Here is a 22954-nt window from a genome sequence, read left to right as displayed (position 1 = left end):
ATATCCGGTTCTATTTGCGCTCTAGCTGTGCGAAAGCCAGTTGCATTTTCTTTTTATGCTCGGAAAATAGTTGAAAATAAATACAAGCGCACCAGGAATAAGTCCAAACCGGCAATGAAGAAAAGAAAAAAATCACAAAACACACAAAAAAAAAAGGAATGAATGAAATAGAAAGAACTTGGTGAACTTTTCTCATGCTTGCTGAATTTTGATTTACGACCACTTAACGTTTTTTATGGCCTCAGAAAACAAACTGCGATTCTGTGTGTCTCAGCACTTATTCTTACAGTTATATAAAACAGATCCCTATATCTCTCGTGTTTGGCCCTTGCCCATAAAATATGGTTCTAGTTAAGTTTCGTGCGTCCCAAGTAGTTGTACTTGGCAACCTTGTTAATCAAATAAGAGTGATTCAGTCGAGAGTGCTGAGCTTGAAGTTATCCTAATCAGGCATTTACTATAATAATCCCAGAATAATAAACTTTAGAAGTTGATGGGAACAATTGAGTTCGTATAACTGCAAGTGATCAAACATCTTGGAACAACTTTTCTTTTTTTTTTTTTGTTATATTGAGTTAAGTTAAGTTTGCTGGAAAAGTCACAAATAAAAAATGCGTGATTTGGGTGATTTTTAGTTTGATTTATTTTATGGAAATGCATTTATTTCTATAAGATATTCGCGTTTGCTTTCCTAAATATTTATAAATACGATTATGCTGAATTTCTGTATATTTCCTGTGTGTGTGTGTGTGTGTCTATGTGTGAGAGTGTGTGTGTAGTAACGCATACAACATTTGTAATCATTATATTTATATGTCGTGTTCTAACCTAGGACTGTAAGAATTACAAGTGCACAATTGCAATCATACAGCATACAGAGTATGTATACTCATTGGAAGTGGGTAAAAAAACAGAATTCGCACTGTTTTAACATATTTTTTCTATTTTTCTTTTTTTCTCTTTTTTTGTGTATCAAATTGATACTATCAATTCAACACTGTGACAATTTGCATTCAATTTATGGGTATTCAGAGTTGCCTCGTAATTACTATGAATACATTATTTATTCGTGTTAATTAGGAATAATTATACTTTTTGATCAAATATATGTATTACTTATGTCGACAATTTAAACTTGTTTATTTTATAATACAGTTGCAAATTGCTTGCCATGCGATTCGCTCGATGTTGAATTGTTAATTTGCCGCGCAATAATTTATGAAATGCAAACATAAAATTAAAATACAAAAAAAAAAACATTTAATTGCAAGTATTGTTTGTCAGTAGCTGCAGCATTATTGATTAAACACAATTTTAAAGAATGAATTTTAAATGACAACAAAATCAGTTGCAGTTGGTTAAAATCTGCTTCGAGTACGTGCTATGTGAACCGACTTGAGTTTGTCGCCTGCCACTTGATGACTTGCAGATTTGAAGTGCAGGTGCCAGAACAACGTGGTGTCAAGACGTGCGAGTGTGTTAGACATGCCGAAGTCCAGAAGTTGTCTATACGTCTCCTTCTAGCGCATGTCTGCACTGCATGCTAATTCCCTTGGCATGTGTGTGAAATGCAGAACATGCATGTTTCATTATATGCTTGTTTCTTTCACGCATTTGTGTTGGCTCTGCCTTTGACTTTGTATGCATGAGTGTGAGTGTGTACGTGCATGGTTATCGTGTATAACGAGTTGCAATTAAAAATAATCGAAATCTATTTGGCGATAAAATTGTGCAGTTGACATACAAATTAAAATAAATGAAATCAAAGTGAATAAATTAAAGTAGAGATATAGATTACAACCAAATTAAATATTGACTTTTAATCACCAGTAAAATAAAGCGTGAAACCCACGAATGCCTTTGCCTCGTTTACGCAAAACTTATCGATATACAACGCGTCTACATTAAATACACACTTATTTTAATTCTTCGCCACAAATATTATCATTCTGTCATTTTGATTCCTGCGCTTAACGTACAGAGTATATTTTTTACGAGTATTTACCGTTGCATAGCCACAGGATTTTGATCATATGGTATTAAGTAAATAACATAAATGAAGAGCGTTAAGTCGACTTAACCGACATTAACAACACTCGTTCGTCTGGGTGAATTACAAGTGTGCTTGATGCAGCTTACTGCAAAAGTCCACTGCTGACTGTGAATGTGGTTGGCATCGTTGTGGCTGCCATTGCCACGTGCTGCACTTCCGTTTGATTTGCGCCGGGCCGGGATTGCAATTGATGCCAGTGCTGGGCATCCGTCGAAGCAGTTTCCGTGTGATTGGCTGAGCTTCTGTCCATCGTCGCGGGCTCATCGCGGCGCGTTCGTACCGCCTGCGGCAGTGGTCACGACGACATGTAAGTGCACTGCGTCTTCGGCTGTGGCTCCGCCTGCTCGATGGGCTGAATGGCGGCACGTTTCCAATAGTCGCGCACCGTCTCCACCGTTTCCATGATGCGCAGAAAATTGCGACCCGCCAGCATGGCCACATCCTCCTCACTCCAGTTGTGATCCTCGAGTAGGGCGGCCAACAGCTCTGGATACTTGGACACGTCCTCCAAGCCCAGCGGTGGCATTTCAATGCCATCGTAGCCGGCGCCGAGGCCAATGTGTTGAATGCCCGCAATTGCTCGCACATACTTGATGTGCTCTATCACATCCTGCAATCTCGCCTGACGGCCACAGGCCACGTCCTCAGGGTCAAAGCTCAGCATAACGAGGCCCCCATTCTCGGCCACCAGACGTAATATGTCATCGGGCACGTTTCGCGTCGAGTTGCACAGCTGACGTGCCGCTGAGTGCGAAAATATTACGGGCGCTCGTGTTGCCTGAAGAACATCACGAGCCGTGGCATCCGAGCTGTGCGACAGGTCGATCATCATGCCCAGACGATTCATTTCGCGCACAATCGCCTTGCCAAAAGGCGTCAGACCCTGCTCCTGCGGCGAGGCACTCGACCCGGCCCACGACACATCGCATCGATGTGTCAGACTGAGATAGCGAGCACCCAGCGAATAGAATGAGCGCAGCACTCCAAGCGACGAGCCGATGGTGTGACCACCCTCGATGCCGATCAGTGAGGCCAGCATGCCGCGTCTGTGCGTGGCCACGATGTCCTGCGAGGATGTCGCCAATACTGTTTCCCTGGCGTACATGTCCGACAGTCGGCGCACTATGTCGATTTGCTCCAGTGCCAGCTGGACGGCGTCCAATCCTTGTGCCTCGCATGGCACGTACGCCGACCTGCAATTGGAGGCGAAAAAAAGTTCGTAAAGTTAAGCAGATTGCTACAAGAAATCGGGCGGGTAAGGGTCAAACAATTGTGAGTTGGAAAAGTACAAGAAATTTCCCCAATTCAAATACTTAAAAAGATAAACTTGTGAAATTTGGTGATGATGATTTTAACTTCAACTTTAAACTTATTCAAAGCAACGAATCAGCACTAATTCAGTTACACTTACTAGTTGAATACAACACATCTACACACAAAAGAAACGAGACATATTAAATAATATGCACAAGACTTGGGCTCGGGCAGAGCAGGTTCGCTCTTGCAAGGAGAGTCATCAAATATTCCCCTCCGATGAGCCGCCACCGCGTCGTCTGTCGTTTTCCTCGTCTTTCGAGAAAGAACAACCTTCGATGAGTTTGCTGCTGGGCTGGGAATATGGTCGACTCTGGTTGAAGGAACATGAAGAGTTTGTGACCAAGGAGTTGACCAATGCCAAGCCGCCATACATTGATCCCGACTTTGATTGGTGGGTCAATAAGCGCACAGCTGTCATGGATCGTCGTCAGTATTATTTGAAGAATAAGCAGAATCCGCACATGAAGAATTGCAATTTAAGTGCATTTGCTGCGATTAAAACGCATCGCCAGAAGAAAGAACGCGGCTCGGCGGCTGAATCGGAAAAGCAAAGGATATCGGGTGGAAAAGAGAATTCCAGCCTGAGTGCCAACTTAACCATGAATTCGAGTGTTAATGACAGTTCTAGTTCTGATGCAATTGTTAATGCCAGTTCTAATTTCAAGTCGAAGAAATGCAAGTGCAAGGATTGCGTGCAGCGTCGGAAAAGTGGACAGGAGATAAAGTCTGGTTCGTATGGACCTGATAATCGGAAAGTATTCTATGTTACCCAAAAGCTCCTCTCAATGCCATGGTATTGACAGCAATTTTGTGCGTTACTAAAGTTGGGAAAACGTTGATATGACACTCATTATTTTATGTTTTGTTTGGTTCAGCAATGAAATCGAATAAACAAATGTATTTCGCATATGAAATAACATATAGAAATGGTTTTTTATATATATTTTGTCCAGATTATAACTTATCTTCTATTTGGATTTAATCCTTTAATTTTGATGTGAAAGGATTTCAGAACTAAGCTTTTATATATTTTAACAATTTTCGTTATAGTGATTACTGATTGAACAAAAAGCAGTTAGACCAACGGTTGAGAGCACCATACAACACTTGGCCCAGTTGCATTGCTATTAAGATGCCGTTTGCATGAATCCCATAAAAGTGGTTAACTAACAGAACATTTGAATTTCAAATGCAATGATATGGCAATAACGAGGGCTGCCAGCCACAGGCAAAAAGGGCAGCATACAGTTCTCGAGAGAGAAAGAGAAAGTGAGGGAAATTGAACAATGACGACCACTAAAATTAAATGCGAAAATTGCACAAAAGTTTGACTAGGTGCAGCGCCATCTGGCGTTCGGTGGCTGCCAAGCGTAGCGAACTGTATTGGTGCTTGGTTTTGAGTTCTGTGTTTTGTGTTTTGTGGTGTGGCGTTCGCAGTCGAACCAAATAAAATCAAGTCGATTGCCTATCAGTATTTTTCCCAAACTGCAGCTGTCTGCCGCCTGTCAAAGCGTGCTCTTCTTCAACACCCAACAAGGACTGCATACAGTCAGATTTGTTATTGATATTGTTGTTGCTCTCGTTGTGGCTGGTGATACACTAAAAATTGCCAGCAGGCATGGCTGGTTGGCCATATGCCCGACAGCATCAGCAGCAGCAACATCGTAGTAGCTGTTGCCAAATTTTATTTTGCAGTCAAATTGTTGGCATTTCTCGACTAGAGTTTCGTGCTCAGTGGGCGGTTATCGGACACACTGACTGACTAGCTGGCTGGTTGTCTGGCCGGAAGGTTTGCTCTTTGTGACCTGGTCAGCCGCTGTGTTTGGTAATTGTTATGGGGTCGATGTCTATGCATGCTTGATTGCATCGCATAGGAGGCTTTTTCAGTTTGACTGATTATACCCTCTATCCATAGGGAAGAAGAGTATTATTACTTTGTGTCTCCAGGACATATATGTAACAGACAGAAGGAATTATCAGCGACCCCATAAAGTATAAATATTCCTGGTCTGCCTAGCTAGATTATCAAAAAAAAGATTATTATAACTATAGTTTTTATGATTCCTGAAAAATTTATTGCAATCGGATAAAAATTGTCGGGTTTTAGTAGCTATGGCAGACAATCTGGTATATTTTGCACTTAATGATATATTTTGAATATATTCCTATACTTATATGCCAAATATAGCCTTTGGTATTTAGTTTTTTTGGGGTAAATTAATTTAGAATAATTTAGAATTAATATTGCACAGTATATTTTTTGTATTTTTGCGGAATATAAATTAATTCCGCACTGTTTTGGTTTTATTCAAAATGGGTATGGGTATCTCACAGTCGAACACACAAGACAGTAACTTTCTTCCTTGTTTAGTTTGACTGATTTTTGTTGTTTTGTCGTTTATATTTTTGTTCTTGGCCATTACTTACCAGACTTGCACACCGACTAATCCCTGCTTAAGTCGCTCCATATCGGTTTGGGCCCACGCAGGTCGTGACCACATGGACTTATGATCGAGGTCGTGACTGAGATGCACCAGCTCGAGACTGCTGTGCGCATACTTGCGCACGTTCCACGCAAAGTTGTTGTGTCCATCGACGAGCGGCACTTCGCGCAATATGCGCCTAACGATTCTCAGTCTTTGTGCATGCGAATTGCGGCTGGGCGACATGAAGAAATGCTGGTATGCCAACGTGGCCGCTATCGCCAGCAGACAGATGGCACTCACCAGGGTCAGTGCAACCATCCAGGAGCCACGGCGTGTCTTATGCCCAGCAGCCGAATTATTTCGACCCTTGCGACCAGCACCCGTCTTGCCTCCCTTTGTCTTGCCGGAGGCGCCGGCTGCACTGGATGCGGCGGATGCCAGTGAGGTGGGCGATTTGGTATCGAGTGCGATGCCAGCGATATCGCTGCCAACAACAACGCCGCCCGTCATCGCGCTGCCAAAGACTTTGGACTTTTGTATGCTGGCAATTTCGCCACCCGAATCGCTGTTGGAGATCGAGTTCTGGCGGGAGAGAGTGCGGCGTATGTTCGAGTGTTCCGTGACGTCTGGCAGCCCGCCAAACCCGGTTGTCTGCAAAAAAAATCAGAAATGGAACAAAGCAAAAGAATGTTAGCTTTTTTCGCTACTGTATGCTGCATATTACCTGGCAGCATAAGGCGCTGCCAGACAGTCAGTCATCCGTTCAGCCCTTTCGACGGGGAGTTGCTTCATTAAAAGTGCGTCAAAGTTTCTTTCGTTGATGTTGCGCTCTAATTAAAACTTTGAACGGTTTTGCAATATTCATAACTGGCTGCCATGAAACATCAACAAGGCTCAGTCGCAAAGTTTTTAATGAACCAAATGACCAAATCAAATCAAACACAAATCCAAAACCAATCCGAGCCGTTGGCTTCTAGTTCCTGTGCCTTGTGTCGCAGCTGTTTGGGTAATCTCGCCTCTAACATAATTAAGCCATGGCAATAATTCACATGTGTCCCCCAGCGCTCGATCGTTACATTGACATTCTCGTTCGTTCAGCTTCCAACTTTGCAAACAAAACTTTGTCAAAAAGTTTTGCCAGAGGCTGCCAATAATTTAGTTACTCCCCGACTATCTGCTCGAATTATGCGCAGCCCCAAAACTGGGCACCAGTCCAAGGAACAAATCAAGTTTGATAACATTCATTATACGAAATATTTGATACACTGCAAATGTGTGTGAGTATGCCATAATATTGTTTTAATTTAATTGAACATTGGATTCTATGGCACTTTACTACAGCATTGTTTAATCCCACATTCTGCAATCAAGAGCATTTAATCCTTGCGTACACTCAATGGTTATTTTAATCGGACCATTTCATGTGGGCAAATGATATACCGCAGATCCCCCTTTCACCCCCCACCCATCACTTCCACTTGTAGTCAAGAGTTTTGCACAATTATTTTCAATGGTATGATTACTGTGCAACGCCCACACATTCGTATATTCCTCTTTTGTTTGCATATGCGGCTAATTAGCTACACCACGCGGCGTATGCGCAATAATATCAAAGGGAAAAAGTTGCACACACATACATAACATATAACTATTTTCCATGGCAGCTCAAAAATTAATTAAATAAAACACAAGCGAAGCAATTTGAATGCTTTCAAACCCGAATCGGGTGGTTGTTACATTTGCAACTATTTTAATTATGAATCTCTCTTCAGCAGCATCAGCATCAGCAGCAGGCAAATGAACTTTTATTAATGCTCGCGAAACTTTCGACTTGGCAAATTCAACTGATAAAAAGAATGAGTTAAGTTGAAGTTTTGCCATGCTCAAGAGAAAAACATTGCAATTTATTCAATTTTTAATAAAAATGTAAATATTTCTTATGCTCTTTCAGCAACCCAATTGTGCATTTAATACCCTGTAGACTCGCAATGAATTTGAAACATACTTAGGCCTTGATTAACTTTATCGCATCATGTTAAAATAAGGCTGTAATAAGGAATATTCTCTTAACTTCTACAGGATGTTTGCAAGTCGAGCATGTTGCCATCAAATTGACTTTTATAGAAAATTTTTGGGAAAACTTTTTGGGTCTGCTGCTGCTTAAAGAGCGCATCATTTTTGGTCGCTCGGCGTTAGTTTTGCATGTCGGGGCTGCGGATGCAAAAAGTTTGCAGTTGGCAGAATTATCATTGGCGGGGTGCGATGGATGTTGGAGCAGCCATAGGGGGGATGGCCCATAATCCGGAAAGCAGCTTTAGCCACATTTCGCGCTCGCTACCCTCGCTACCAGGCGCATCGCGAAGGCGTCAAAGCTGTTGCAAAATTCATGGACGGTGGCAGGAGGCGTTGACCTCACAGCACTAACAGCAGCAGGTGACAGCAGCCATGGGGGCTTGTTCAACATTATGGTTGTAGTTGCTTGCACCCACTTTATAATTAGTTCAATTCTAGTTTGTCGTGCTCGTGGAAAAGTGTCAAGGCTCAAGCGCTGGCATTAACAACAAAGTTGTATTTTGTGGCTTGTGTTTTAGGGCAACCTCCAAACCCCCCCCCCAAAATTTTAATCAGAATATCGTTGAACTCTGTACACTATTTAACATTTCAATTAGTGTCAACAGTGTTTAGCTGGAAAAAGTTGAAAATACATAAAAATAATATAATCACAATAACATTTAAAAATAAGTTGTGTATTTTAAACATGTTATTGGAGCCAAAAGTTATTGTGCAGACACAAACGGAGGAAGTTTCTAGCGAGCAGCTTGATGTGCCTATAGTTCGACCCTTAGAACTGGATATCGAATCAGACGATGATCTTGATGACTTGTGGGACGAGAGTGTGGACGGAATAGATGACATATTCGATGAATTTCAAAGAGAGCTGTGGGCATTTATTGAATCATCAATTCAACGGGACTCGACGTAGAATGACAGTGCATAGTTGTGGTATAAATAAAGTAGGTTTACTGTCTCATTTCAATCATGAATAAACAATTATGTATGAGAGCATATAATATAAAGATACTCAGCGCAATTCAAATTTAATCTGTTGTTGCTTACGTTTCCCCAGCATTTATGAAGTGAAACGTTAAATAAAAATGTAGCAGAAAGCAGTACTTGCAACAAGCATGACCAGAACACGCAATCCCAGTTACACAATTCAGCAAATCGTCAGACCAGATAGAAAGGCGGCATCCACGTGACACAAAGGACACAGAAACAGCAACAGCAACAGGACTTGCAAAACAGGAGCGGGAGCACGACCAAAAAGCAGAATGAGAAACATGTACATACAATAACAAATGGCAGATGTAACAATGAGAATAACAGCGACGAAAATAAAAGAATACGTTGTGGAATGCTTTATAGTTTTCCGCTGTTATTTCTGTCTCTTTTTTTGGGTGGGAAGCAGAGTTTTTAGAAAATCTTTTTAAATACCCTGTAACCATAGAAACGACAAGACTTTGTCTTTGTTAAGTCCATCAGAAAGAGTTGACGCAGTTAATACCATTCATAAGTCTGAACCTTTGAGCAACTGTGTGTACAAAAATAATCTCTTCGAGCTAGACTTTGGTTTTTGTAAGCAGCTGTTGTTCCTTTTATATATGTATAGGGCATTTCAGAGTTTAGCAGCCATGCGTTAAATATTGTGCCTTTTTTATACTTTCTAACTTTGTGATTTGTATCTTTCGCCTCAACTGTGATTTTACCACTCCCATTGCATTTTTTTTTGGGTGTGAAATAACAGTCAGTAACTGGAAACTGTGCAAAATATGCAACAACCAGAAAGTGTAAAGCTAACGCATGGCAAGTTTTGAAATAAAGTTTTCTCTCTATAAATATCACGTTGATGCAACGTGCTTGTATCCCATAGATACAATATTTTCATTTGCAACTGTGTCGGTTTATGAATTTACTGCGCATCGATAGATTACTTTATTACCAAGTGTAGAATAAAAGACTTTATACAAATGTGAGTTGCAATATTATTACTTTTGCTTTTCAGTTTATTATACTAATCAATATTTTCTATATTTTTGCAGTTTACGAATATTTAAGGTATTATTTAATGGTATATCATTAATTTATAAAATTTCTGTTGATATGGTTGATATTTCGTCAAAAATTAAATGGCATTTCTAATGAGAAAAAGAGAAAAATAAGTAAAGTATTTTTTGATGTTTTCAAGCAGATTGCAATGCTAAAAGTTTAAGCAGCGCAAATGGTTCGTTGCAACTTTCATAAAAGTTTGCAATATTCGTGCTCAACTGCACAACGTCGAGGAGGGGGAAAAAAATGCCAATGCATGGGAGTAATATTGAGTAAAAGTTCAATAATAAAACGGTAGAGCACTATTTGAGTGATGATTATGATGGATGCGTTCATAAATGTTGATAAACTGATTTGTGGCCAACTTTGGTGATTCTCGCCCATTGTGGTCCATTGTGGGCCGCTTGGCCATTACTGCTACTTCATGGCACCCTGTGGCGCAACGGGAGGCAGACCCGGTGATGTTGTCGGCATCGTCCGTTGTCGTTGTTGTTATTGTTGTTTTTTTGCTGCTATTTTGCCGGCTGCTGTTCATGTCAACGTCGGCAAGTTTTTAGTTTTTCAAATGTCATTGGGGCATTTCATGCTGATGGACATGGCCCAGCAATAACGGCAACCTCTGCTCATCTCGTTCTTTCTCTCTCTCTCTTTTTGTTCCTCACTTTCGCACTCTTCTCATTGCTGACATACCACAACCCACCGCATGGCTGTTGTCTATCACTATTTCTTGCTTGTACATTCACAGTAACCGCCATGTTGTTGCTTCGTAATTTTAGCCTCTCTCTTTCCCTTTCACTCTCTTCGCTGCTTAGTTGGTGCCGATGTCTGTGTTAGCTTGCCGTTTGTTTGTCTACGAGTTTGCGAGTTTGTATGCTTGTACGTCTGTTTGTCTGTCTCCCAATTTCCTCGTCCCTTCGTCTCTTTATTTGTCTCTGAGTTATGTGGGCGATGACCGGCAACTGTCTGGTCGCTTTCCTTGCGTGCGCGTTCTTTCGTTTTCGTTTTCTATTTGTATTGGTAGTTAAGGAATTGCAGCTCTTTAAGTGTTCATTAAGCAATTTAAAGTTTTAATCGCATTTCTTTCTTCTCTGGCTTGTGTGTGTGTGTGTTTTTGTTTGCTCGCCCCAATTGACCCCAATGCGAGCGAGTTTGCGGGTAAAATCTCCATTAAATGTCAAAGTTTTGTCTACGATGCTTTGTCGCCGCGAATGCTCGTATTTTTCGTCTTTTTTCTCTGCGCCAAACACTTTTGAAGTTTTCTTGCTACTTAATGTCTTTGAAAGATCTTTAAGTATTGTTACTTAATGGTTCAATGATTTAACATATTAAATCAGGTTGATAGCTCTAAGCTCTAAACTTTATTTATTTAGTTATTTCAATCTATTTTAGATTTTCTTTGTTTTAAATTAGTATTTTGCTAAACTTTAAACGGAGCGAGAAACAAAATATCGACTTTATAGTATACTTTTAGGCGTAACATATTTTTTATGGTTTTTGCTGCAACTTTGTCGAGTTGCTCGTTTGGCTGCTGTGCATTTCGTGCAGTTGAGACGTTGAAACTTATCAATTCTACTTTAAGCACGTCTCACAAACTTCCTGATTCAGCTGATAATAAGTCATGATTACAGTGTATTTTTATCGTGATGGCTTTCGTTGGCTTGGTTCAAACCACTGAAACAAAGCAAAAAGCTATGGAAAAACGTGAGCTGACATGAACAATGGCGGGCAGAAGCAGAATCAGAAAATATGCTAGTCAAACTCAAACTCAAACAGCTGTGCGTCACTGCCACTTCAACTTCCACTGCCACTGTTGTTGCCACACACGCATCCACCCATCAATCAAAGAGCGGTTCCATTTGGTGAGCATGGTCGAAAGAATTTCAGTTGCCCAGCAATGCAGCATCTATCGAAAATGAATTGAATGGGAGCTTTGGTGAAAGAGCCAGAGTAAAGCAGACCAAAGGGGAGCAAATCACCCGAAACGAACGATGGAAAGTAAAACGTTGCATCCCAAATTGGTGGGCAACACAACAAGCGAACAGAGCGCAAAGCGAACACTTAAATGGAGCATGTCCCAAACAGGGTTCAAACCGAAAAGTAGCGAAATTGTAGTCAATCAGGATTAGGTTATAATGAAGTGAAATGATTACTCTCGTAGTTGAATCCTTTGGTTGGAGTGTATTTTACACATAAAGACTTTAAGTCTATATCTATATCTATATCTATATCTATATCTATATCTATATCTATATCTATATCTATATCTATATCTATATCTATATCTATATCTATATCTATATCTATATCTATATCTATATCTATATCTATATCTATATCTATATCTATATCTATATCTATATCTATATCTATATCTATATCTATATCTATATCTATATCTATATCTATATCTATATCTATATCTATATCTATATCTATATCTATATCTATATCTATATCTATATCTATATCTATATCTATATCTATATCTATATCTATATCTATATCTATATCTATATCTATATCTATATCTATATCTATATCTATATCTATATCTATATCTATATCTATATCTATATCTATATCTATATCTATATCTATATCTATATCTATATCTATATCTATATCTATATCTATATCTATATCTATATCTATATCTATATCTATATCTATATCTATATCTATATCTATATCTATATCTAACTATCAAACCATTTGATGATGCTCATTGAACCAGCAACAGAGCGACTCTATTCCACTGCCTTTGCCATGGTGGGAAGGTCAGGAAGGAGTCCAAGAGGCAATAGAGCGCGAAATGCCGGCGAATGGCGAGTCGTGAATGGCAATTGAGAGTGGTGAATAGCGAACCGAGCTGGTAAGCGTGGCAATAATGACGGTATTTATGGGTTTTGGCGAACGCATAAAAACGCAGGTTCTGACAGCCAAACAAACGCTGTATGCTAGAGAATCCTTGGTGGAAAGAAACGGAATAAATGGTCTAGCTGCAGAAAAGAAACTGAAGCAAAAGCAGAAGCTGAAACTGAACGACACTTGCAACATTTAATTTATTATGCAAATGTGAACAAATGGCCCCAGTGGCCAAAGATGACAGTCGTCGTGAGTAATGGCATCACAGAACCATTGTCCTTCCCTATGCAACGGCAACGCTTCATTTGTATGTGAGCGTACTTATCGTAAGCTCGAGGTCGGTTACACTTTTCAGCTTTGACTTCATGTAGTTAGTGTCTGTCCCTTAGTGGGCCACAAAGTGGTTTTCTGCGATAACACACACATGCCATGAATTCGGGAATCTGATACCCAAAGTCCAAACAAATTGAGTTACATGCAGATAATCGTTTATCAGATACGCTCACAATGTGTCCCAGCAAAATGTTTCTGAAATTGCGAACATTATTCATGGTTGTGTTCGTGGATGGTCTGACATTAAACGCATTGCAAAAAAGTACAATAAAATAATCTGCATTCGAAAAAGAAAATAACCATCAAATATAAATTTAAAGAATGTTGGCTGCATCGATTTCTGGGATTTACCATAAATGGAATATTGTTATATCCAATCATTTCTGTCAATATTTTTTAAGCAAAAATGTATATTTGATGAGGGGAAATTATTTTTTGTATAAGTGGTATTTAAATTGAATTGAAAAAGTAATACTTTTCATTCTTGTTTAAATTTTTTTACTTTCTCCTCAAACTTTTTTCTTTTTCAAAATTTAAAATGTTCATATTTTAAGTAATTTTTTTTTAATAAATATTAATGGACTTTAATAAATATTAATAAGCTACTTGGTAGTATTATTTTTGAAGGAAGAATATTTGTATAGAAATATTCTGTTAAGTAATATTAAACAACTTCAGTTTCAAATGCCATGAACGTTAAATAAATAAATGTTTATCATAATGTTTTCTTTCTCGAGGAATCAATATGTTTGCCCATCGATAGCAAACGATGATGTTTTAGTTTTGTGTACACAGGAATCTACTACGTGCTTAACTTTTGCCTAGTTCTATTTGAGCAGATTATAGTGCTCTATTAATCATAATAAAAAGGAACCGATAATTTAAAATATTCCATTTGTTGGGCTCAAACTTTCATGTCAATTATCTTCCGCTTTGTGCGCAGAAATCATTTATCTAAATCAAATCATTTATTGTATTAAGCATAAATTGAACTCGAGTATTATATTGAAATACAATACTTGTGCGGCAGATGTTTCTTTCTAGTCTGTTGAACTGCCAATAAACTCCGCCCCTCCTCTGCTCGTCGGGCTCATTTAAATCGCGGCACGAACCAAATGCGCGTCAATAATCGTAAATGTGTCCCCATCACAATGGCGAAACAGGTCATGAATGCCAATTAGAGAGTTGGCTTAACTGTTATCGTTGTCTACCATACTTTATACTTTGGCACACCCACCTGGTAGTCCATGTAGTTGTCGAAATGCATGTAGGAGCAAGCGCCGCCAGCGCCTGGCACCGCCAACGGTATCGGAAGACCGTTCTCGTCCAACTCGACGGCAGGCGGTGGCGGAGGCGTTGGCGGCAGGTTGTCCCCCTTGAAGGACACACGCTTGGTGTGCCCATCGCCACGTCGATTGCGTCCCAGGGTGCCAGCAAAGCGGCCAGCGTGCATGGCACCGCCGGCGGCCAGAGTGCCCATCATATATGACAGCGAGCCACAGCCAACGACGGCGTCTTGATTCGGCTGCTGCTGCTGCTGGGACGATGGAAGGCCGCAGCCACCGAAGCGAAAGTGCGGCATGCAAGTGGTAGTGGTGCCACCTGCACCGCACTCGCTGCCCTCAAAGTCGCTCTCGACGTCCGTCACAAAGGCAGCCGGCTGAAAGCCGCGCGGCAGCGTCGCCGCCGTGGTCGCCGTCATTGCTGTGGCAGCTGCCGACGATGCTGGCGATGCTCGGTTCAGTGTGCCCGTGCACAGTATGTTGACAGGCTGTGGGTGGCCATGGGTGAGCTGGTGTGGAAGTGTGTGTGGATGCTGTTGCAGTTGGATGCTGTGTGGAAACTGTTCGCCGCCGCCGCCGCTTTGCAGAAGCGCCAATTCGCCGCTAAGCCCAGCATTGCCCGCCGCTGCCGCTGCTGCTGCTGCTCCGTCTGTGCTCGCAGTCAAAATATGTGTGGGCTGCAGCTGATAGTAGTGCTCGACGCCACCCTGTGGCTGTGCTGCGCCGGCTACGTTTGCTCCAGGTCCAACTCCGCCGCCTTGTGTTATCAGTGTTGTGGGTATCACCATGATGGGCAGCATTGTTGGTGTGCCCGTTGCCACCGGCTGCGCCGTGTTGCCGCCGGCCTGCAACATTTCCATTTGACACATCTCCTCATAGCTAAGCGGACGTAGGTGCTCCATTACGCTACTTTTGTTTATGTGGGCGTGGCCTGTCTGTCTATCTAGTCTATCAGCAATTTAATGGTTTCGCACTTTAAGCTTTTCACCTAGACAAACACTCAAGTTCACTCACGCACTCGCACACTTACACACACATGAGTGTATGTGTGTGTATATACCGACAACGACGTCGACTGCACACGAAGCGAGGGGTGGGGGCGAATTCAAAAGATTTCGCGCGCGTACCTTTGGCAATTCAATCGCATGGTTTTTTGCTCGTGCGCCTGAGTCAACTTTATCTCGCGACAGTCCTTCAGCAACTAAAGCTGAGAAGCCATTTCAATGGCCATTGCTTTTGCTCATTCACTTTGAATTCGCCGTCGCCATTTTGTGCAGAGCTCGCACATGCGCTGAGAGCAAACACCCAATTCGCCGCCTCTCTTTTGCTCTTCGCCGCAACTTGTGTCGCCGCATCTCTCTTGATGTCGCCTCTCGCTTAGCATTTTGTTTTGATTCCGATTTTGTGGGTACGTGGTGGGGTCTTGTGGGTTCACTCAGCTCTGCCATGGATGGACCACTGTTGATTTCCATTTTGTTGTGTTGCTGCCGCGCCGAGGGAAATTAAAATACTTGAAGCTGCCGCGGCCAGACTTGAATGCAAGATTTTAATTGCCGCGCAGCGAGAATCGCAGCGCATCGCAGCGAATCGCATCGCATTGAATCGCATCGCATCAGGGGAAATAGGCAGTGGACAGAACAGCGACTGACTCTTGACTTCTGCGGCGACGGTTCCCAGCTGTGCAACCAACTGTTGGCCCAACTGCGGCCAGCCTGCCAGACTCTGCATGGTCAGCTGAATGGGCTATAATTGCGGCTGCCTTTTCTGCAAGCGACATCATGACTTTTGTTACAACAAAAAAATGCTGTGCCTGGCTATCATTAAATTATTTTATTGCTCTAGGCTTAAAGGGGTGCAGTTAGAACCATCGCAAAAGTGTTAAAAGAGCAGTTATTCCGTTGAAAATGCTTTTAATTTTTTAATAAGAGATTCATTGAATTTGTATTTTGTTTTTTTTTTTTGGAATAATTTAAGCAAGGCTTCATAATATATTTGAAGCCTTTGCTAAGAAAATGTTTGGTATTTCTGTTCTTAAGTAGCCATCAAATGACTATTCATTTATTTAGTTTAAAAGAATTTTAATTTCTATTAATCTTTCGATTGATTGCGTTTTTTCCGCCGTCAACTCGCCGCCAAAAAAAAGAAATAATAACGATAAAAGGAATACAATTTTCTTTATCTCAATCTTACTGTCCATAATTTGTATGCATCCCTTTGTATGTAAATATCTTTTCAGTTCTTAAGGCACTTAAGAACTCCGCTCGCAGGCGAAGGTAGTCGACTGATTCAAGCAATGTATATAACGAGTGCTCCTATTATGTATGCATACTCTTGTATGTTAAAATTACGCTGTTGTCCATTTCATAAAGTCGCAAATTTCTTTTGGCCCCAAAATGGAGAGAAACAGAACGAGATCCAGAAACAAGGAACAAGAAACAAGAAACAGAAACAGAACTGTTGAACTGCTGCCTGCGGGGCTCGATTCCATTTGTGTGTGAAAGACAAAGGCAAAAAACACAGTTGGAAATGTCTTGTGCAGATTTTTGCCTGAACTTTTTTTTGTTTCATATATATATTTTTTGTTCTTATTTGTGTACAATTGCCACCAGGCTCAGTCTCAGTCTGAGTTTCTCCCGTCAACGTTTCCGTCGCCATCTCCCAGCTCCCAGGTCCTCCATTTACATTTGTTTCATCCTATTATCCTGGTTAACCGGCTCGTTCGCTCTGTGTGCTTTCTACACGGCCTTCCGTTCTCCGTTCTCCGTGCTCCGTTCGCCGTGGCGTTCCGGTCTTGCCACTGTCTGCCACCGTCCCACACTCTGCCCATTTGTCAAGTAATGCGCCCAACTCGACTTTTTGTAATTACAAAAACGCGGCGAAGGCTCCGCGAGTGGAGGAGGGGAGGGAATTGGGGTAGACGAGGCAGTGAATTGCGGAGCAACGGGACATCGGGATTGGCGGCTCAAAAAGCATCGTGTTGGGGTTTTGTGGTGCTCGTTAAAATTGCTCTCATTTCGATTTTTCAACGTATTGTTGTTGTCGTCGTTGCTGCTGTTTCTCTTGTTATTATTGTTGTGATTGTTGTTGTTGTTAATGTTGTTACTGCGATTGTTGTTGTTGTTGTTGATACCGTTCTGCTTGTGTTTTTTGGGGCATTGTTGCCCGCCGGTTTTAGTGCTTTTTCATATCCCAGTGGCGGCAAAGTTTACGCTGTATTCGAAGGTAAGTATTTTGCTTAAATGTGCGAAACGGATTTAAAAGCTGTCGCTGCTGCCCGCGACTCCGTGATTCACAGTGATTTATTGTGATGGCTCATTTTTAGTCGAAGCGCACTTTAAATGCATATTCAATTTCACCCCCTCCGCACAGTTAAAAGTTTTTAATCATTCACCAACTTTTTTTTGACTACAACTACATAGAGCAAGCTTGCTATAAAGTGGCCGTCCAAAAAGTCTTCTGGATACAATTTGATGTGCCGTCATTTAACGCTTGGTTAACCACGCAAACAGTTGAAAAACGGAAGCGTCCAAGGGGCAAGCAGCGTGCATAATTTGAGAGAGTGTGCTGCAGACTGGACTGGACTCGAAAGCATTTCAGCTTAAAAATCTGAGCTGTCAGATGGCGAGCACTTTTAAATAAATTATTCCAAAACGACAAACACGCTCGATTACATTCTCCAAGCTCCCCAACTATGCTGGCTGCTAGCCTCAAAAATTTGCTAGAGCATAATTAATTATGCAGTAACTTAGAGGCAAGTTCAAGAGTCTTCTCTAAAACCATGTTAATGATTATAGTTATTTGCCAACCTTAGACACACGCAGACACACACATGATGCTGATAAATTAGCTCGCATTAGCGACGTTGGGTATGTATAGATTAGGCTCGATTAAGTTTTGGGCATAGGTGCCATTAGAATGAAGGTTAGACGCAAAACAAAGTTGTCGGATTTGGCGCAAGCAACTCGTTAAAAAAAGCGCGTGAGTCCCGACTAAATAAATGTCTAATTAAGGTAAAGGCAACTTCTTCTGTGCCCCAAATTGTGAAGGATTGGCACAGAAGACAGAGACGTCTCTGAGTAGGCTTTTCTTTTTTGTTTGTGGGCGGTACTTAGTGACTTTATCTTTTGTATGTGAAAAACAAAGTAAGATACAGAACAAGAAAGTTACAATCAAGTGTGCTCGACTGTGAGATACTTGCTACTTGTTTTTAATAAAAGCAAAAAAGGACGGTATTAATCTATAAATATAGGAAATTTATATACTGAGAAAATTATAAAAAAAAAATATAGTATATACAAAATATAGTATTCTCTATATTAATTTGGTACATTGTATATACATTTGAAATATTCATTTAGTATATTTGTAGAATAATACAGTACTATCTATATACCAAATATAGTATTTTGTATATACTAATACGATAAAAATATACCATAAAGTTTCAAAAATATCCAGCTTTAAAATTACCGCTGTTAATCAATTTCGATTTGTGAAAGTAGGCGTGACAAAAATCTTTAACTTAATTTTCGTGTTCATCTCAGCTGTTGACGCTGATCAAAAATGTATATAAACCTGTTCTATACGTTTGTTGGAGACATAAAGTTATAATACCCTTCTATCCAATGGGTAGCGGGTATTAAAAGCAAAGACGCAGTTCAAGCTGCTGCCACTCTTGAATACTTTGCTAATTAAGTAACCTGTTATGAGGGACCTAATGTCGTAATACATTTTTATGATCGCAAATGGAATTATAACTGCGAACAAGTGTCTCTTCTTCGCACACTACTTCATTCAGAGTTTCACAGCTGCAGACACATAAGGACAGATACAGATACAAATGGAGCCAGCGACAAGCCAGCAGGTGGCTTTTGATTAAGCATGCAGTAGCAACAGCAGCAGTTACTGGACGACAATTTCTGTAATTTCGTAGGAAAACATCATTGACATTTCTGTTTGAATGCTTCAAGCGTCAATTAAGACTCAAATGCGCTCAGAGCTCAGCAGCTGTCCACACTAATGTCGACAGATACATATGTATCCTGTGTGTGTATGTTCTCGTGCAACTAAATCGATGTTGTCGATGAATGCGAATCGTTAGTATTAAATGAATGTTAAGTACTTAAAAAAAACCTGTCCTTGAAATCGCTTTGAACATGTGACGACAGGATATTGTAGCAGAGCAATATTTATTTTAATTATTTATATGTAAATTAATTTATGTGATATTTATTTAACCGTGTCCACGTATTTTTTTTATGTCTTTCTGTTATTTATGTAAATACAGTTTTTATAATAATCATTAACCTATTTTTCCATTTTAATTTATTTACCTCTTTTATGAAATGAGATTTTGAGGTTATTTTGGCATTGGCTTCAACTAATTTGCATCAGTTTAGCACTTAAGAGCAGCTGGACCTAATGACGCTCTGACTGATTTAAATGCAGACCCCAGCAGAAAAGGTAAACACGCACAGCCGCCAACACGTTTTCTCATTTAAGAGACATTAACCACACACACACCTACATACACACACAGACAAACAAATACACACACAAACAACATGCATACATACTGCGCATTAAAGAGCTAAACGCAAGCTAGCTGAGCAATGTCCTGGAACCGAAAACTTTGCCTGCCGTCGTCCTCGTGTGCCTTGTGAGCTTTTAAATTAAATCACAAAATACAGATAGAGTCAGTAAGGCAGCCAGAGCGAGGAGTAAACCAAATAAATGAACCCTTTTGGGTACACTCCTAAGTTGTCCTTGTGCGCGCAACGACCAAAGGCAGATAAAGCGACAGGACAGGAAGTCAACTTGCCAGCCGGACGATGACGACGTCGACAACGACAACGGCGACGGCGAAGGCGACGCTTACGATGATGGCGATGGCGATGGCGAAGGCGAATCATCGCGTGTTTTGCTTGGCAGTTGGCAGTAGCGCGTTGCCAGGGCAGCCGAAAAAAGGATAATGGCATAAAATCCAGCAAAATGAAAAGAAAGCGGCAAATCATGTTAAGAGATTTAAATTGGATTAGTCGACGTGTGTGGCTGTGTATTTTTAGCACACACAAACACACAGACACACATGGCGTATACTTAATCTTGGTATGTGTTTCGTGTGGGTGTGAACTCGCGTTTGGCCGTGAATGCCATGGTGGCATTGCCATCCTCAGAAACAGAAACAGAGACAGAGACAGAGACTGCTGCAGTCCAGGACTCACACGTCTTGACATCAATTTTGTCACTTGATTTTTTTTACATTTCGCATTTTACATTTTTTATGCTGCTCGGTTTTCCTTTTTTATTTGGTGTTCTTATGTTTTGTATGCTTGACACAATTCCTCGACGAGTGCTCAGAGCTTCGGTCGTAGTCGTTGTCGTTGCTCCTTCAAGTGGTCGATGGCATTCACTCAACATATTCTACAAGCTGCTCTAGCTGCTCTTTAACTGTCGGCTGTCTTTAGAAAAAGGAAGCATTTGATGTGTTCTGCCAGCAATATAAATACGCTATCAATTCAATTTGAATTTAAACTACACAACGGAATATATTTTTAGAAGTGCCGAAATAAATACTCAGTAACGAGTGTCTATGCGTTATTGGCTACATTTGGACAATTCGAAATCGAATCTTTAGCTTCCAAGTTGCAAACGTTACAGATTTGATTTGCCATAAAAATAAGGAATAATATTTCGCAATGGTATATTTAATGCACACCTTTAAGTTTCCCATTATCTGTGGCAAAAGTTACGCAATCGAAATATTTCAACTAAGAAATTCTCAAAGACAGTTCACATTTATTTCACCGACAAAACCTTAATCGTTAATGAGCTAGCAAAGGTCACGTGAAGGACCCACATGTGTGTGTGAGGGTGTATGTGTGTTGCCACAGACAACGCACAACACATGACAGAAGAAGATGAAGAAGATTCTCAAACAATTCATCAACCCGACAAGTTTGCAGTTGACTTGCCCCTTTTTGTGGCACTGCGAAATAAATATAATCAAATAATCCTTCTATTTAAAGTTTACACCAAACATGTTTTCAGCTGAAGTCAGTTCATCTTTGTGTTGTCTGTTGACTTTTCGCTGATTTGCTTTGATGTCGCAGAAACGTTTGTTTTATTTCACATACATGTGAACTCATTAATATGCAGACGACGCGACATTTGTTGCCTAGACGTTAGCTTGAATTGGATTGAATATCCAATTTGCTGGCAATTAAACGATATTTCAATTTAATTAAATGCGTTGAAAGCAGCTCTTGGTAACTCACGTAAGAATTTAATAAATTACAATTTTTTTTCGCGCTTAAATAAATTTCAATACAATACGTTTCCTTTGGCTCTTAATCCGTTTCTGTGTCTGAATTCTGTTTCTTTTTGTACTTCACTTTCGAGGTAAACACATCGTAGCCCAGACTCACAGTATTATCGTAGAACACACGATATCTGGGTGCAACGAAGAAAAAGTTGATGAATTGCGCCGCCGGCCAGACAGTCCATTCGGCTGCATACAGCGTGACAGCCTTATCTTTGATCTCTTCCTGCACCTCTTCCCACGACTTGTGCTCCAATATGCCCATCGTAAGGAAGAATACACTGATGTAGAACGGCGAGCAAATGAATTGATCCAGCAGTATCTTGCGGATGACCGTGTGTATCGTCCGCTTGGGATACATATAGTCGAGATACTGATACCAATAGTGACAGACAATGCCAACTGTTAGACCCGAGATGCCCATGCGCAGGGTGCGTGTTCGATCCCAGCCAACGATATCGCCCTTATAGCGCTCATACGATTGCTCCAGCGTGTCCCCCAACATGCTCAACGATATCGAGATACCGATATTCGTGTAGAGCAGAAACTTTCGGCTGAAGGCGGTGTTGTGCCATCGGCTGATGACCTTTTGCACGCTAATCCATTGTTCACGATAACGCATTTGATTAAATGTCAAGGAGCTGCAAAGGGGACCAACGGGGACCCTTCTAATCAATTCAATTTAACAAACTATATACAATAGTTTGAACATTATTCAAGTGTGTAAAACAGTGCTGACATTTGAGTCGAATGTAATACTAGAAAAGTGGGAAATAATTAAAATTGTAAACGTAGTTTTCTTGGAATATTTCTTGTGAGGTCTTTCATGTGCAAATACGCAAAATGGTAGCTAAGGAGACGAAGCATTTAACTGCGAGGAAACGGATAAGTAAGCAAATCAATTTGACGCCATCAAAGCAAATGAGTTTCGGGCGGATTTTTTGGGCAAAGAGAGTTCGGTCGAGCGACAGAAATGGTCCAAAAAAGGGATATAAAAGGGTTAAGTTCGACTGCGTCAAAACACACGCAAAGCGAAGGAGGCTCATCCCGACTCGCTCTCTGGGCATTTGAATAATAACAGCAACAGCAACAGCAAGAACACCGCAGCACTTGGCACATGTTGCTCACAGCTTCAGTGGTTTTGCCATTCAGAATTTGGTGTGGGTTGTGTGCTTTATTTGCGTGCTGGGGAGTTGATTCCCGGCAAATCATTTGCACGCGATTCCCAATACTTTTGACAGTGTCCCCA

At 40.9% G+C, this 22954-nt stretch overlaps 3 protein-coding genes across 3 annotated transcripts; 1 reads left to right on the top strand and 2 right to left on the bottom strand.

Moving 5' to 3' along the window:
* Window positions 1–1658: 1658 nt before the first annotated feature.
* On the bottom strand, window positions 1659–15571 carry LOC117572464 (uncharacterized). Its single transcript, XM_034255307.2, has 3 exons — window positions 14339–15571; window positions 5798–6447; window positions 1659–3246 (listed from the first exon to the last, which is right to left on the bottom strand). The coding sequence occupies exons 1-3, from the start codon at window positions 15284–15286 to the stop codon at window positions 2349–2351; spliced, it is 2496 nt and encodes an 831-aa protein (XP_034111198.1). The 5' UTR covers window positions 15287–15571; the 3' UTR covers window positions 1659–2348.
* On the top strand, window positions 3449–4297 carry LOC127565744 (uncharacterized). The gene has a single exon (XM_052005873.1). It carries the CDS (start codon window positions 3517–3519, stop codon window positions 4168–4170), a length of 654 nt encoding a protein of 217 aa, XP_051861833.1. The 5' UTR covers window positions 3449–3516; the 3' UTR covers window positions 4171–4297.
* Window positions 15572–21643: 6072 nt separating the features above from the next.
* Window positions 21644–22455, bottom strand: LOC117572470 (mpv17-like protein 2). The gene has a single exon (XM_034255317.2). The coding sequence runs from the start codon at window positions 22325–22327 to the stop codon at window positions 21734–21736; it is 594 nt and encodes a 197-aa protein (XP_034111208.1). The 5' UTR covers window positions 22328–22455; the 3' UTR covers window positions 21644–21733.
* Between the last annotated feature and the right edge of the window lie 499 nt (window positions 22456–22954).

The sequence above is a fragment of the Drosophila albomicans genome, chromosome 3, assembly GCF_009650485.2.
Source record: "Drosophila albomicans strain 15112-1751.03 chromosome 3, ASM965048v2, whole genome shotgun sequence".
Taxonomy (NCBI): domain Eukaryota; kingdom Metazoa; phylum Arthropoda; class Insecta; order Diptera; family Drosophilidae; genus Drosophila; species Drosophila albomicans.
This window is presented reverse-complemented; position numbering and strand designations above follow the sequence as displayed.

Excerpts from the sequence above, each read along its gene's own strand:
- LOC127565744 (XM_052005873.1), top strand. The coding sequence starts at position 3,517 with ATGCACAAGACTTGGGCTCGGGCAGAGCAGGTTCGCTCTTGCAAGGAG.
- LOC117572464 (XM_034255307.2), bottom strand. The coding sequence starts at position 15,286 with ATGGAGCACCTACGTCCGCTTAGCTATGAGGAGATGTGTCAAATGGAA. Across the intron at positions 6,448-14,338 it reads ACAACTACATGGACTACCAG|ACAACCGGGTTTGGCGGGCT; the intron begins GTGGGTGTGCCA and ends TTTTTTTTGCAG. Across the intron at positions 3,247-5,797 it reads TTAGTCGGTGTGCAAGTCTG|GTCGGCGTACGTGCCATGCG; the intron begins GTAAGTAATGGC and ends CTCCAATTGCAG.
- LOC117572470 (XM_034255317.2), bottom strand. The coding sequence starts at position 22,327 with ATGCGTTATCGTGAACAATGGATTAGCGTGCAAAAGGTCATCAGCCGA.